Consider the following 16,010-nt stretch of genomic DNA (forward strand, 5'->3'; position numbering starts at 1 on the left):
TGTATTATGTTTCAATTCGTTCGGGCGAAATTGATAACCCCGTTCAAATAAAACGGAATCTTAGGCGGATAATACTGACATCAGTGCTGAAGGAGTTCGCTGTGTCTTCGGGGAAGCTTGCTTGCGAAGAAGGGCAAAAGTTAAAAAACCTCTATTACTAGATAGGCATAAAAACTAAGATTAACCTTCCTCAAAAAATTTGCCAACGACACAGAAAATGACTGGTAAAATATTGTACATTCTGACGAAAATAGAATTAATAGATTTGGGTCAGATGGCAAAGAATGGATGTGGAAAGGGCGAAATGAATAATTAAGGGCTAGACATGTTAAATCAACCATTAAATTTGGGGGTGGGAAGTATGGGGATGCTTCATGACAAAATGGGTTCATTGAGAAAATAGAAGGGAGAATGTCTGCAGTCGACTATGCCGAGATTTTAAATCGTACTTGATAAGAAACCTTAGAAAACTCAATAAACACCAAAATATGACGAAATTGGTTTAATTTGTTAGAATGGCACGAGAATCTATAGTTTTAAAACCTACAGAGAATCTCTTTGCCCAGCTGAAAAGATCTGTCACTGATGCTAATCCTTCATCATGCAACACGCAGCAATTGTGGGAAAATGTTGTGACCAAGTGGAATCAAATCACACCACAAAAATTCGATAAGTTGGTACAAAGTCAAGACGGATCAGACGGGGTTATAACAAACATTAAAAATTAACAACTCGTAAACTCAAAACATTGCTCAAATGTTTAACAGAATAAATTAAATTTCAAATAAAAAAAGTGTTATACATTTTTTGGCGTCTTTGTTAATTCTACTTGTAAATAATATCTTAGAAATAAAACGATAACGTGTAATCTATCGTTAAATATAGACGATTTAATCAATTTCGTAAGTCACTCTATAACCTCCAATTGTTTATCGTATATAGTTCAGCCAATACACCTACCAATTTACTACTAATTAATTTACTGTAATAATGTAAAAAAAAAAATTTATCGCGATAACAACAATAGTACTTTAATTAAATTTCTTCAAGAGGTCCGATGTTGTTGAGCCCGCAGATTGGCTGAATTTTGGTTTGATTGTCTTCACCTTCTCACAGATTTCGCAATCATTCAAAGTCAGTATCAAGAAGAAAAAAATCTTAACAGGGTTATCTTATACAAACCGACCAAGACACCTACTCATTTAACCTGGGAAATCAAATACCCCTCCAAAACTTTATTCATTTATACAGTACTTTATACAGAAAAACCTACCAATTTAAAGTTAATTAACCATCATAATGTCAACAATATTTATAAATTATTGATTGAAATGAAAAAGCTAGTATCACGAGTGGGATTCGAACCCACGACCTTCGGCTAAATACGCCGCTCCACACCAAAAATCCGCTCGAACAACAACTCCACATCTCAACCTACCATTCGAATTTTCCCTCCTTTTGCAACCTCCCTCGAGTGGATCGAAGCCACGATAGCTCAAGTGGTAGAGCAGCGGCGTATTTAGCCGAACGTCGTGGGTTCGAATCCCACTCGTGACACTTACTTTTTCATTTCACCCAATACCTTACATAATGATTAATTAATTGAAAGAGGTTATTTGCTCAATCGGACAACGAAATATAATGCATTTAATTATTATAAATTTATTTATTTACAATTCAACATTCAATAAATAAATACTGATAGAAATAAAGAAGTAACTAACTAACCATTATAAACATGACAATAAATAAATTACACCTAATAGTTAAATAATTAAAAAGTTGATAAAAACTAATTACAGTTAATGAGGCAATCATTTTACCTTACGTTCCTTGCCAGAAAAGAAACCACCATGCGCTTATGCTCTACAGTGCAGCCAAGCCATTTAAACTAAATTTGCCATAATATCTCATTGATGCAAATAGGAACCGAGGAAAGTGCTTAAACTTATAGGAAAAAGTGCACTTTCCAAAGTAGATCTATAATTTATAAGGGCTTCCCAATAAATGTATATAGGTCGCAGTGGAGGAAAGGATTTTTAAAATTCTTTAACAACCCAGCCCAAACCATAATAATGATGTTAATAGCAATAATATATTTACCGGAGATTATAACCGCACTAGGAAACCGCTCAAAAAATGGACTATTCTGTCTATATTTACATATTATATTATTTATATTTGATAGTTATAATTGTGAAAACTCTGATGATAATAATAAGATGAACGAATAAAGTTAATTGATGTTATTTTTATCGCTGTTAATATTGATGATTCTTAGGATATTAAGATTGAAAAATGACACAAATATTTGGACTCAAATGGAGATATTATTTATGTCTTATATCGTACTAATAACGGCAATGATTGTAGTAAATGATCATTACCGTCATGGTGTTAATGATGATAAAATTATAATAATTTTCTTGTAGTATTTCCTCTAAATGGTGTTTTTGATGGAATTATTTTGTTTTGACGTTGCCTCATTCTATTTCTGCGTGTTTCTAAAGTGAATAAATATTAGTGTAATGATAAGATTTCCTATGCAGTTCAGTGGCTGTTGACCGCAATGGATTAGTTGGGTCGTTTTATTTTAGAAGCGTTATTACATTGGTAATAATAACACTGTACTTTTCCGTAATCTGAGTTAAATTTAGCATGCCGAGTTACTTTCTTCGTAAGAAATTAACAGTTAATTTCAAAAGTACCCTTTAACGTAGGCGGTTGTTATCGGTTCGTTAATAGCCATTAATCTCAAATTACTCCCTTATTGCTTTTCGGAGAAAATTTCGCGATAACGCATCCAATCATGGGCATAATTATTCCCTGAAATTAGTGGGTACAGCCATACGGCATCCTATCTCAAAATAATACCGTGAGACTTCGGTGGGTTTTTAGAAAAAAAATTTGTATTTTTTACGCGTGCTGAATATATTTTATCAAGAGGAATAACTGAAAAATCTTGCCAATAGCTTTTCTTCCTACAAATCTGGCATTATTTCGACCCCTCCTGTTTTTCCAATTCAAATTCAAGATCATATTTTGATCATAACATTGTGGTTTTGTTGTTTTTATCTTTTAGTGATTATTATCAAAACCCACTATGAATTCCAATAAGTCTGAACTAAAATTTTTGAAAGTCGTCCTATCTTTTTCAAACAAAAGGGGCAATCGGAGGATAAGGAATAATACGATTGGGTAGATTAAAAAGAAAATCTAGCGAAAGGCGTTTCATCGTTTCCAGTTGAGTCGTGAAAAATGTTCACAGCGTGCAACATGCTTTAATGTTGTTAACCACATCGGAGATTCATGCTGTTAGGAGTCTTATTTGGTTAATAATTTGGTGAGCCATTTAAATATAACTCATTAATTCCAAGCAAATAAGTTTAGACCAATATTACAAATGACTCTTAATTAAGGTTTTAAGTTGAGATAAAAAAGTCAGTGTCACGAGCGGGATTCGAACCCACGACTTTCGGCTTTATACGCCGCAACTCTACTACTTGAGCTATCGTGACTTCCACTCGGGCACTAACTTCCCATCTCCATCCTACCTTTTGAATTTTCCCTCCTTTTTGCCATTTTTCAAATGTCGTGAAATCTATTTGATTCTCGACGACAAAGGAAATGGCCACGGAAAGTGGATCGAAGTGATAGCTCAAGTGGTAGAGTAGCGGCGTATCAAGCCGAAGGTCGTGGGTTCGAATCCCGCTCGTGGCACTGACTTTTTTATCTCAACATAAAACCTTAATTAATTGAATGATATTAATTTGTCAAGCGGACCACGAAAAATAGTGAATTACAAATGACATCGACAATTATATGATTTATTTCCGCTAAACGAACGAATGATGTAAAGTGTGAAAAGTGAGAATTCAATTTGCAAAAAATCCGGCCCAATATATTTTTATGTTGGCATTTTCTTTTAATACGTTCGTCAAATAGTGAAATAACTTCAGAAATTCACAATGAATATTTTCCATCTTTCCGCCTCAATGTGTTCTTTCAAACTCAATTTATTTATTAAGCCGAAACAATTGATGTCAATTATTCATCTTTTAATTTTGAGCCATGTGCCCAAGGGTGGAAGATTGAGCTGTCTAAGCGCATTTATTTCTAAAAATATAAAGGTTGGGATAATCCCTAATTGAAAGGGATAAAAAGATGGCTTATTTTTCCCAGAGTGGAGTATTTAAAAAAAACGAATGATTTTCAAAAAACTGTTTGTTTTTTTGATCGACTACTTAAGTTAATAAAATGAAATAACTATATCCTTACTTATATAGTGTGTATATTAATTAAAAATATTTATAAAATTCAAATTTGGTCAAATATACCAGGTTTAATTTTATTGACAGTTAATAAATTATGAATATTTAAAGTTAAAAAAAATAGTTATTCTGTTTTGTGTGATTAATAAAAACGTTTTTGTTTATTTTCAGGGTGCGCCTGTTCTTGGGATGGGGGTGAGATGAGGACGTCATTTGTCTTAGTGCTCCTGTTGGTGCTGGTGGAATGCGGTTCGGAGGAAGCCTCCTGCCCACAGGACACGCCGGAATGCCCCTGTTACAAATTTGACGACGGCCTGTTTCTCGAATGCCCCAGCGCGACTGAAAAAGCCCTAGAGACGGTCCTCAAGTCCGTGACCTCTCTCATTCAGTCATTCAGTATTTACGACCTCGACAGGGATGTGACGGCTCTGAAGAAGCTTTTCTTCCCCCACGGGACGAGGATAAGACACTTGCAGATATCCCACACCAGCCTCGCGTCGTTAGAAGAGGATTCCCTCTCCGGCGTCAAAACGGAAATGGAATCGCTGAGCATAGTCTCGGGCAAATTAAAGCACATCCCTCAAAAAGCTCTGACGGGATTGAGCGCGTTGAGGGCTTTGGATCTGGAATCGAACGAGATATCCGAGCTTCCCAGTTATTCCTTTTACGGGCTGCATCTCACGAAAATAAACCTGAAGGGTAACAACGTTCAAAAAATGTCCGAATATGCGTTTGCCGGCTTGGAAAATTCCATTACCGAGATCGATCTGTCAGAAAACAAGCTTAACTTCTTCCCCATGGCGTCGCTGAGACGGCTGGAGCATTTGAGATCCTTGCGATTGGCTTGGAACGAAATAAGCAGTATCCCGGACGATGGCTATTCGAAATTACAAAGCCTCGTTTTCTTCGATCTCAGTTCGAACAATTTCGAATCGTTGTCGGAGGACACATTTCGACCGACGCCGAAAGTGAAGACGCTGTCCCTTTATTACAACGCCATCGAGGGCGTCCATAAATTGGCTTTTCTCTCCCTTCACCAGATGGAGTCCATAGACATCAGTCATAATAAAATAGTCTATTTGGACGCAGAAACTTTCCGTGCCAATAAAGAGTTGAGGACTATAGATCTCAGTCACAATCACATCCATTACATAAGTGGAGTGTTTGAAAACCTTCCAGAACTCCGGGAACTCTTCCTCTCTGAAAATAATATATTAGAAATTCCTTTTGACGCCTTTACGAACTCCGTATTGTTGAACGTCATTTATTTACAACAAAACGCCATCAGGAGGATCGACGAAGACGCCTTTCTTACTCAAACGAGTTTAAACCAGTTGTACTTGAGTGAAAATTTCATAGAAACGATTCCGAAATTCTTGCTAAACAGTACCAAAGCTATCACGACATTGAGCCTCGACGGAAACTGGATCGGTCATTTGGAGGCGGGTACTTTTCAAAGGGTATTCGAACTCAAAGAGCTGAGGCTTCAGAACAACAGGATTAAAGTGATAGAGAGGGGCGTTTTCGAACCGCTTCCTAACCTTCTCGAATTGCACTTGCAAAACAATTTTATAACCAGGGTCGAATCCGGTTCCTTCCACACTTTGCAAAACTTGCAGCACGTCAACCTTCAAGGCAACCTGCTCGCAGTGCTCGGAGACGTCTTCCTTCACGAGTCGCATTCTCTCGTCTCTATCCAACTGGACTCAAACAGTCTCATGACATTGCACAACGATTCGTTGAGAGGCCAGTCAAGCGTTCAGATTATGTGGCTGGGGCATAACAAGCTGACAAAACTCGACCGGGCTTTGTTCAGCGATTTGCTACTGATAAAACGAGTCTATTTGACGAACAACAGCATCGCTCACATCGAGGACGGTACGTTCGAACCGATGCAGGCACTCATGTTTCTCGATTTGAGCATTAACAGGCTCAAGTTCATTTCGGTCAAAACGTTCACCGATCTCCACGAACTCGAAGAACTTTACCTCTCTTCAAACGGCATCAGGCATATTGAGCCAAAAGCGTTTAACTCGCTGAAAAAGCTGAAGATTTTGGATCTGTCCGATAACGAAATTTTAGTCCTTCACGATGCTATATTCCAGAACAAGCTTCCTATAAAAACTTTAAACTTACGGAATAGCTCCGTAGCGAAAATAGATAAAGGCGCGTTTCAGGGGTTGAGCAGTTTGGACGAGCTGAACTTGGAATGCAACAAACTCGACGCAGACTCTCTAGTCCATCTCGTCATACCGAGTCTTCGAATTTTCAAAATAGCTTGCAATAATCTTTCTAACATTAACGGGAAAACTCTCAAAGGTCTCCCGATGCTACAACAACTGTCTTTGGACAACAACGCTATTGTCAAACTGCCGGCAAACACGTTCAACACGAATAAGAATTTAGTCAGAATCGACTTGTCCAGCAACAAGATCAGCGATTTCGAACACGATCTGTTTCACAATTTGAAACACCTCAAAGAACTCAAGCTGGAGGATAATTCCTTTCACAACGTGCCGTACGAAGCGTTGAACAACGTCAGCTCTTTAGAGACGCTTGTACTCTCCAGAAATTCAATCTCTTCTTTAGACGTCTCAAAACTAGCAGGTCTCGGCCGTTTGAGAGATTTAGATTTGAAAAACAACATTTTGACCACCCTGTCCGGTTTTGCTTCAGCGAATCTGACGTTTTTGTCTAGCGTAGATTTGAGCCGAAATCTTCTTTCTGCCCTGCCGGCCAACTTTTTCGTCCAGGCGAGCCTTTTGAAAAGGGTTGATTTGGCTTCAAACCGGTTCAGGCAGATACCGACGACGGCCCTTTCCGAGCAGAACCTGCCGAACCTCGCATGGCTCAACTTGACGGGAAACCCGCTGACTCTAATCCACGATCTCTCGTCGACCAGGAATTTCCCCGTCCTTCAAGAAATTCATATTTGCGAGACCAACCTGACCATCGTGACGAGTAAAGATTTCGAAGCGTTTCCCGCATTGCAGCATCTTTTCCTTGGGCAGAACAGGATATCCAGGGTGTCCCCCGGGGCTTTCCGCAGTCTGCCTCACCTCCTTACACTCGACCTCGGAGTAAACGAAGTTGAAAAACTGCCCCAAGAACGTTTAAAAGGCCTCACCCACCTTCGACTTCTTAATCTAACACACAACCGTTTAAAGGATTTGGAAGAATTTCCGAGTTCGCTCAAGTCGTTACAGATCCTCGACTTGTCCTACAATCATATATCCAGAATCACCAAGGGGACTTTCAAACATCTGGAAAACCTAGCTGAACTTTATATATATGGCAATTGGATATCCGCCATCGCCAGCGACTCTTTCAGGCCGTTGAAAAAGTTAAAACTTCTAGATCTATCAAGAAATTACTTGGAAAACCTGCCGCTCAACGCATTCCGTCCGTTAGAAACTCAAATCAGAAGTTTAAGGACTGAAGGTATGGCATTTGCATATTTACTTCTTTACTGTTTTAATAAATTATAAGACACAAAATAACTAAATTTAAACTCTGTAACCTCAATAGATCAGATTATTAGTCACTTGATTATTCGGAGATCGCGAGATGCGGTCTGGTATGACGTAGGTTTTAGAAAAACATTTTCTTTATCGTGCCAACGTTGCGATCGTTATTGAGATCATCTTCAGAGCCTGGGATGTATAAACATTGTTTATATTATACAAATACATTCAGAATGCGAAAAGAGTGAATTTATACAATGCTAAAAATTTTAGATAAAAAAATGAATTTATACGATGCTAGAAAATTTTAGATTAAAAAAATTAGCATTGTATAAATTCATTTTTCTAAATCTAAAAAGATTTTCTAGCATCGTATAAATTCATTTCTATCACGTCCTACATGTATTTGTAAAAATTATTAATATTTATAAATCACAGGCCCTGAAGATGACCTCAATAAAGATCGAAACGTTAGCACGATAAACAGCATGTCTTTCTAAAATCTGAATTTATACAATGCTAAAAATTTTAGATAAAAAAATGAATTTATACGATGCTAGAAAATTTTAGATTAAAAAAATTAGCATTGTATAAATTCATTTTTTTTTAATCTAAAAAGATTTTGTAGCATCGTATAAATTCATTTTTTTAATCTAAAATTTTCTAGCATGGTATAAATTCATTTCTCCTGCATGTATTTGTAAAATTTATCAATATTTATAAATCACAGGCCCTGAAGATGACCTCAATAAAGATCGAAACGTTAGCACGATAAAGAGCATGTCTTTCTAAAATATGGATTTATACAATGCTAGAAATTTTAGATAAAAAACTGAATTTATATAATGCTAGAAAATTTTATATTAAAAAAATTAGCATTGGATAAATTCATTTTTTTGAATCTAAAAAGATTTTCTAGCATCGTATAAATTCATTTTTTTATCTAAAATTTTCTAGCATGGTATAAATTCATTTCTTTCACGTCCTACATGTATTTATATAATTTAAACAATATTTATAAATCACAGGCTCTGAAGATGACCTCAACAAAGATCGAAACGTTGGCACGATAAAGAAAATGTTTTTCTAAAACCTACATCACACCAGACCGCATCTCGCGATGTCCGACTAATCATTGACTAACAGTCATTAAACACCACACATTATTCACTTGTTTATAAAGTCAAAAATTGATTATTTGTTTTTGTAAATATAACGTTTTAGTCACAGAAAAAACATTGTCAAACTAAAACATTTACATTAATCGCTGATGAATTTGTGTTTGAATTTCCTGAAATTCTAGCAGGGGTTGACGCTAACAATAAATAATCAAATCAAGAGAGATGGATTTAAGGTAACAGGCAATTCTCTAAGTGGATTGGATGACCCCGTCTATTTCCTAGAAGAATAAATCTCTCCCTGATGCTGAACGGAATTGAGGATAGTTCGATCCCGTCACACTGTCAAACGTGTAACCTAAGGCCTGCAGTTATTTCCATTTCCGTTCAATCCCAAGGGGAAAACGCCGTTTTGACTTACGACGACCTTTTTATTAAGTTCCCTAGTGAAATTATACCAGTTTAAATAACAATTAATTAAGTGTAGATACATTTATAGACATAATTATGATGTATACAATGATATAATTACATACTAGTACAAAAAGTACTAGTGACCATTTCATATTATGTAAAAGTTGTATGTTTAGTTAAATTTTAATAATTCAACATAAATGATAATTTTATTTACTATAAGTTGGTTGTTTTCGATCAATATGGTCAATCTAACCTCGCTAGATTGGTCTATCGAACCCCCTTCGGATTCTCGCTATCTTCAGTGGTGGGTCTGTGTGATTTATGTTTAGTTCCGTTTGCTTAATAAGTTCCGTTGTGATAGGAATCCAAAAAAATGGGGTTGTCCTGCAGAATCAAAGGGTCTCAATCCTCAATCCACTCACTCCATCATTCATAATTTCTATCAAAGGGTCTCACTCATTCTCTCTCTCCCTTCCTCTCACTTCATCTCCCCCTTCCTCTTTCTCTCACTCCTCACTCTATCTCTTCTCTTTTGCTCTCTCTCTCTCTCTCTCTCTCTCTCTCTCTCTCTCTCTCTCTCACACACATACTCTCTCTCGCTCTCTCTCTCTCTTTCTCCCCCTTTCACTCTCACTTAATTTTTCTTTCCTGCGTAACCTGTCCAACTCACTCTTTCTTTCACAAAATCTCTCTCTCTTTCATACTCACTCACACTCTCTTCTCTCCCTCTCTTTCTTTCACTCACTTTGAATCGCAATCACTCAATCACTCTCTTCCTGTCATTTAATTTCTCTATCCCGCGTAACCGTTATAACTCTCTCTTTCTTCCATCCAATTACTCTCTCTCTCTCCCTCTCCCTCTCCCTCTCCATCGCTCCCTCCCTCCATGGGAATCTCTCTCTCCCGCATTTACTTTATCGTTCACTCACTCATTCAGTCTCTCTCTTTTTCTTACTTACTCTCCTTTTCTCTCGCTCAATGAGTCTCCCACATTCTTTCGCTTTACATTTCTCTTTCTCTTTTTTAAACTCTCTCTCTCTCTCTCTCTCTCTCTCTCTCTCTCTCTCTCTCTCTCTCTCCCCCTCCCTCCCCCTCCCTCTCACTCACTCACTTGACCTTTCTACTTCATTCTCTTCCCATTCCTCTCTCAACTTCGACTCTTTTTTTTCTTTGCCACTCACTCATTCGATCTCCCTCTTTCTCATTCACTCTCTCTATTATCTCCCTGTCTTTCTTTGAGTCTCAATCATTCACTCTCTTCCTCTCACTTAATTTCTTTTTCCCGTTGAATGTCTAAAATTCTCCCTTTCTTTCTTTCACGCCACCTCTCTCTCTCTCTCTCTCTCTCTCTCTCTCTCTCTCTCTCTCTCTCTCTCTCTCGTACACACATACTCTCTCTCGCTCTCTCTCTCTCTTTCTCCCCCTTTCACTCTCACTTAATTTTTCTTTCCTGCGTAACCTGTCCAACTCACTCTTTCTTTCACAAAATCTCTCTCTCTTTCATACTCACTCACACTCTCTTCTCTCCCTCTCTTTCTTTCACTCACTTTGAATCGCAATCACTCAATCACTCTCTTCCTGTCATTTAATTTCTCTATCCCGCGTAACCGTTATAACTCTCTCTTTCTTCCATCCAATTACTCTCTCTCTCTCCCTCTCCCTCTCCCTCTCCATCGCTCCCTCCCTCCATGGGAATCTCTCTCTCCCGCATTTACTTTATCGTTCACTCACTCATTCAGTCTCTCTCTTTTTCTTACTTACTCTCCTTTTCTCTCGCTCAATGAGTCTCCCACATTCTTTCGCTTTACATTTCTCTTTCTCTTTTTTAAACTCTCTCTCTCTCTCTCTCTCTCTCTCTCTCTCTCTCTCTCTCTCTCTCTCCCCCTCCCTCCCCCTCCCTCTCACTCACTCACTTGACCTTTCTACTTCATTCTCTTCCCATTCCTCTCTCAACTTCGACTCTTTTTTTTCTTTGCCACTCACTCATTCGATCTCCCTCTTTCTCATTCACTCTCTCTATTATCTCCCTGTCTTTCTTTGAGTCTCAATCATTCACTCTCTTCCTCTCACTTAATTTCTTTTTCCCGTTGAATGTCTAAAATTCTCCCTTTCTTTCTTTCACGCCACCTCTCTCTCTCTCTCTCTCTCTCTCTCTCTCTCTCTCTGTCTCTCTCTCTCTCTCTCTCTCTCTCTCTCTTCTTTCTCTCGCTTTCTACTTCACTCCCTCTGACATTGACCCACATAATATGAATGCTTGGGTATCTTCACTTGCTACAAAATTTACAAAAATAACCTTTAGTTTATTCTTGTGATGAAACACATTATTTTTTTTTAAAGTTAAATTAAGTTAAATCCTCTGTAGTTGCACATTCGGTGTGTCCTATTTAATTATTACAATAATAATTGTTTGACGGTCAATTAATGGTGTAATTACCTTTTCAGAGAACCCACTCCATTGCGGCTGCGAACAGCAGGAGCTTTGGGAATGGTTGCGTGACCACCAAAAAGTGGTCGGCGTCGGCCTAGGCCAAGGCGGATTGAGGTGCGAGCAGCCGCCGGAACTTCGCGGCTTACTTTTCCTCGAAATCGAACCGCCCAGGTTTTGCTCTGCTCCGCTCGTCCTCAAATTGGCAATCCAGGACATCCAGCCGTACAGCGTCGTCGTCTCCTGGCAGAGCAGGAACCACACCGGCCTCCACGGCTACCGGGTCGCCTATCACGCCCTCGACACCCACCAATCGGTTGGTACATTTATAACCGAAACAATAAGAAAATTAGTCGTAACGTTTGATATATTTGCTAGAATAAGTAAAAGAACTCGAAGAATTTTCCCACAATCTGCGCTTAGAGAAATAAGTATCTCTAATTAAGGTGAAAAAGCACAAATTTGTAAAAACACACGAGTCGTAAAGTTACCATGTTAGACTTTAAAATTTTTGTCTTTAGGCTTCTAATTCTAATTCTAATTTTAGGCTTCTAGGAGGGTTGTTAGTAGAGATTTGGCCAATATGCTATACATAAGGCAAAAAAAGGGTTGTCAGTCGTCAGGGCGGTGCGCACTTGATTTTGAAGGTTTGGTTAAATTGTTTAGTTCAATGTCGTTGTAGTGAACAAAAACAATAGATTTTTTTTATGATTTTAACATATCAGTCGTCATATTTTCACACAGCAATAAATATAAACACCAAGATATATTTTATGGTATATTCTTTCTACTTAGCACGTGTGCGACCTTAAAATATGTCTTATGCTAATGTGCCAATAGGAGGAGAATGATCTCTGAAAGTTACTCAGATGCCAAATGATCCTCGCTTCCAAACGAAAGTATATTCATCTCAAGTGGATCAAGTTATCCTCCATCTGGTACTCCTGGCAATTTACTACCTCCACCTCCGCCGTCCAGTCCGCATCCGACGGAGCCGGTAGTTCGATCAGAACCAACGTTCACACCCTGTGTATTTTACTGGATTAAATCACCAAAAGAGAAGAGGCTTCGAAAATTTAAGCGAAAAAGGGTCACGTGATTAGTACTCACGGTTGTAGGGTAGTGCTGTTTTGCAGCATTGTAAAGTTTTGGGCACGCCGTGCTAAATAACATCAAGAATATTAAGATAAAACGATTAAACGCTATATCTATATATCTATATCGGAATAAAGGGTGATTTTTTTATCTGTTTATTTTCTACAAAGCTTTGAGACATTGTTTTAAAATTTCTGAATTTTTTATATCAATATTTTTATAAAAATAATTCTATGCATAAAATTAGTGTAAACTCTAGAATTAGCGGTGTTTACTTACCAATAGCCCGATAGTGAATTTTATTTGTTTATTATTTATTACATAAACTATTAAAACTAACAACTTTTTTAAAATAATTTTTAGTACATTACAATTACCTTAAAGTAGGTAAATGTATATTTATCGATGTGTGAAAATGAGTTTTTTTCTTGTGGTGACCTTTCTTTCACTGCGACCTCATCTAACGTGGAATTGACCTTTCAATATTTCAATACACAAGAAAGTGCACCACCAGAAATGTGGTTGAAGAATATTCGTAATACCAATTCTTTTATGTTCCTAGTCATTAGTGTCTCCTTTCCGAAGTGGCCTGGAAATCGTTAGGATAGCTTTTTATTCGTTTATGGGGAATTTGTAGTTGATTGGAGAACGGCTTGTTTTATTTTTGCTGTTATCGTGTGTTATCAAATTTTTATGTATATGAAACATGACAGTGTTTCTGTCTACTCCATGGTTTTGCTACTTCTACTATCAGTGTGTTTATAAGAGTGGATTTGTCCGTGTGCGCGTGGTGTTGCTTATTCAGTATGAAATACCATTATTTTATGGGGGCGTCGGTGGCCGCAACTGTTTAGGCGTTGACACGGCGATCATCGCTGTAAGGTAAAGGTCCCGTGTTCGAATCCAGCGGCCCTACATTCGAACCCGACATACTTACAAATGGGCTTTTTTTCAAAACCACCGCCACCCTGAGGGTTGAATGACCTCTGCTGTTGCGAACCCTCGTAAAAAAATTTAAAACATTATTATTTTACCTTTGTCTTACTACCTTCTCTTTTTCTGTTGTACAAATAATATACGAACTAGATATTGCTTTGGCTAACAATTGTTTTGGAATGGTGGAAAGTTGAAAAAAAATACACATTACTGTAAGTTACAATTAATTAAGGTTTTTAGTTGAGATAAAAAAGTCAATGGCACGAGCGGGATTCGAACCCACGATCTTCGGCTTGATACGCCGCTGCTCTACCACTTGAGCTATCGTGACCTCGATCCACTCGGACATCAACTTCCCATCTCAACGCACCTTTTGAATTTTCCCTCCTTTTTGCCATTTTTCATTACACAACATTTGAAACAATTGCTCTTATTCTCATACAAATATATAAATACGGCGTCTAAGCGTTTGATCTTAAAATTGTTGATGTTATTTAGCAAGGCGTTCATAAATGTTTACTAGACTGCAAAACAGCACAAATGCGATAACCGTGCGTACAAATCACGTGAACACCTTGTTTGCTTAAATTTACGAAGCCTCTTCTCTTTTGGTGTTTCAATTGAGTAAAAGACACAGGGTGCGAATGTTGGTGCTTATCGAACTAGCGGCTCCGTCGGACGCGGACTGGACGGCGGAGGTGGAGGTAGTAAATTGCTAGGAGTGCAGGGTGGAGGATAGCTCGATTCACTTGAAATGTCGTATACTTCGGTTTGGAAGTAGAGATCATTTGGTATCTTCGTTACTTTCAGGGATCATTCTCCTCCTATTGGCACGTTAGCGTAGGACATATATTTATAATGGTCGCACCTGCCATAAAGAATGAATATAATGTATATCTCGGGTTTTATATTTATTGACGTGTAAAAATATGAGGTCTGTCAATCTTTGTCTTTGTCCTTATGTGAAGAATTAATAATAAAAAACTTGAAAACTTTTACTTTTTAAATTATTCACGGAAATGCCAACAGTTGTGAACAGTTTTTTCTTAAGTTTTGAATGACAACTATGATTGATTTTAATAAATTAATGAAAAAGTTTGTGAATTTTTGTACCAAAAAGTTCTGTTTAGCCGTAAGGAAAAGATTTATTTTCTGTAAATATAATACTGTGTATATTAGATTATTATATACATCTAGATTATTTGATTAAAAAAATATATTTTCTTTTATTTGCAACATTATATTTTTTCTCATTTTTTGGGGTGTAGGTAAATAGAGGAATTCCTTTCAATTCCTATCCCAATCCTTGTGTGTTAGAGAAACACACTCCAATTTGCATCAGTAATGATTTGTAAAGTAGTAGAATAGACAAAACACCTAAGTACTACTTGTACTAATCTACTTTTGAACAAAAATATCCCGACTCTATTTTGCTTCGTCTTAGAGATAGGAAAACAAGAATTCATTCCATCTTGGGTTGGAAGGGTGATAACTCTCGAATTGGGGCTACTTCGAAATTGATTTTGATGAGGCGATTTGGACGATTTGTCATCAACAACACTGACTCCGCTCCAGTGAGTTTCCTTCCCTATTCCTATGCCGGTTGCGCTGTAGTTATTGAATCCATTCAGTTTAAAATTGACAAATCGTTGGCTTAATTTTCTACAAATGATAATTGTGTTCAGTCTAATTCTAAAGCTTAATAATTTTTTATAGTCGTTAAATTTTTAAATGACACAAAGTCTTACTTCGACAGTCTCCCTTGTCAACCTACGCAAGAAAACGCTAAGTGTACCTTCAAAAACTTTGAACCTCAAATCTTGTTAATGTAAATATTTAATTTTTTGTAATATAAATTGGCTTTTTTACGAGAAGAGTACCAGAATAGTTTTTCTTTCTTTGGTTAATTCTAAAATCGTAGATGTTGATGATTAAGATGATTGGTCAGAGTGTATTTTATACGGCGCCATTTAAGAGCTATTGCATTCCCTGTTCTGTGCTTAACCGTTTAGCACACCGTTGTATTCAGGAATTCGATTAGCAGCGGTTTATTTTCTTCTACTGTTACATTGTACATCCCAAAGAGCTTCTTCCTGCTGGCAAGTGTAACACCACAGTTTGTTATTAGGTATGTTGGTGTTTCCTCTGTTTCTTTGCACAGACTGTACTCGTTTATAGTACCTTGTTAAGAATCCTGTTAAGATTCATAGTTTTCGTCCTGTTTCCCTTAATACATTCTGTCACTGCTTTCGTTCCAAATTTGTTAGACGGTTCTTTGATTTTT

General features: G+C 37.4%; 1 protein-coding gene and 1 non-coding gene across 3 annotated transcripts in view; one reads left to right on the plus strand and one right to left on the minus strand.

Annotated features, from left to right (window-relative positions):
* Positions 1-16,010, plus strand: part of LOC106663729 (slit homolog 3 protein) — a 640,390-nt gene that overhangs the window by 617,049 nt on the left and 7,331 nt on the right. For both annotated transcript variants that reach the window (XM_014388804.2, XM_024227504.1), the window contains exons 7-8: positions 4,443-7,712; positions 11,713-12,011. In XM_014388804.2, the coding sequence (XP_014244290.1) occupies positions 4,472-7,712; positions 11,713-12,011 (3,540 nt within the window). In that variant the 5' untranslated portion in view covers positions 4,443-4,471. The remainder of the gene's footprint in view (positions 1-4,442; positions 7,713-11,712; positions 12,012-16,010) is intronic.
* On the minus strand, positions 3,446-3,518 carry Trnay-aua. The gene has a single exon. It is a non-coding gene; the product is annotated as a tRNA-Tyr (tRNA).

The sequence above is a fragment of the Cimex lectularius genome, unplaced genomic scaffold (assembly GCF_000648675.2).
Source record: "Cimex lectularius strain Harlan isolate CLEC.00 unplaced genomic scaffold, Clec_2.1 scaffold116, whole genome shotgun sequence".
In the NCBI taxonomy this organism is placed as follows: Eukaryota; Metazoa; Arthropoda; class Insecta; order Hemiptera; family Cimicidae; genus Cimex; species Cimex lectularius.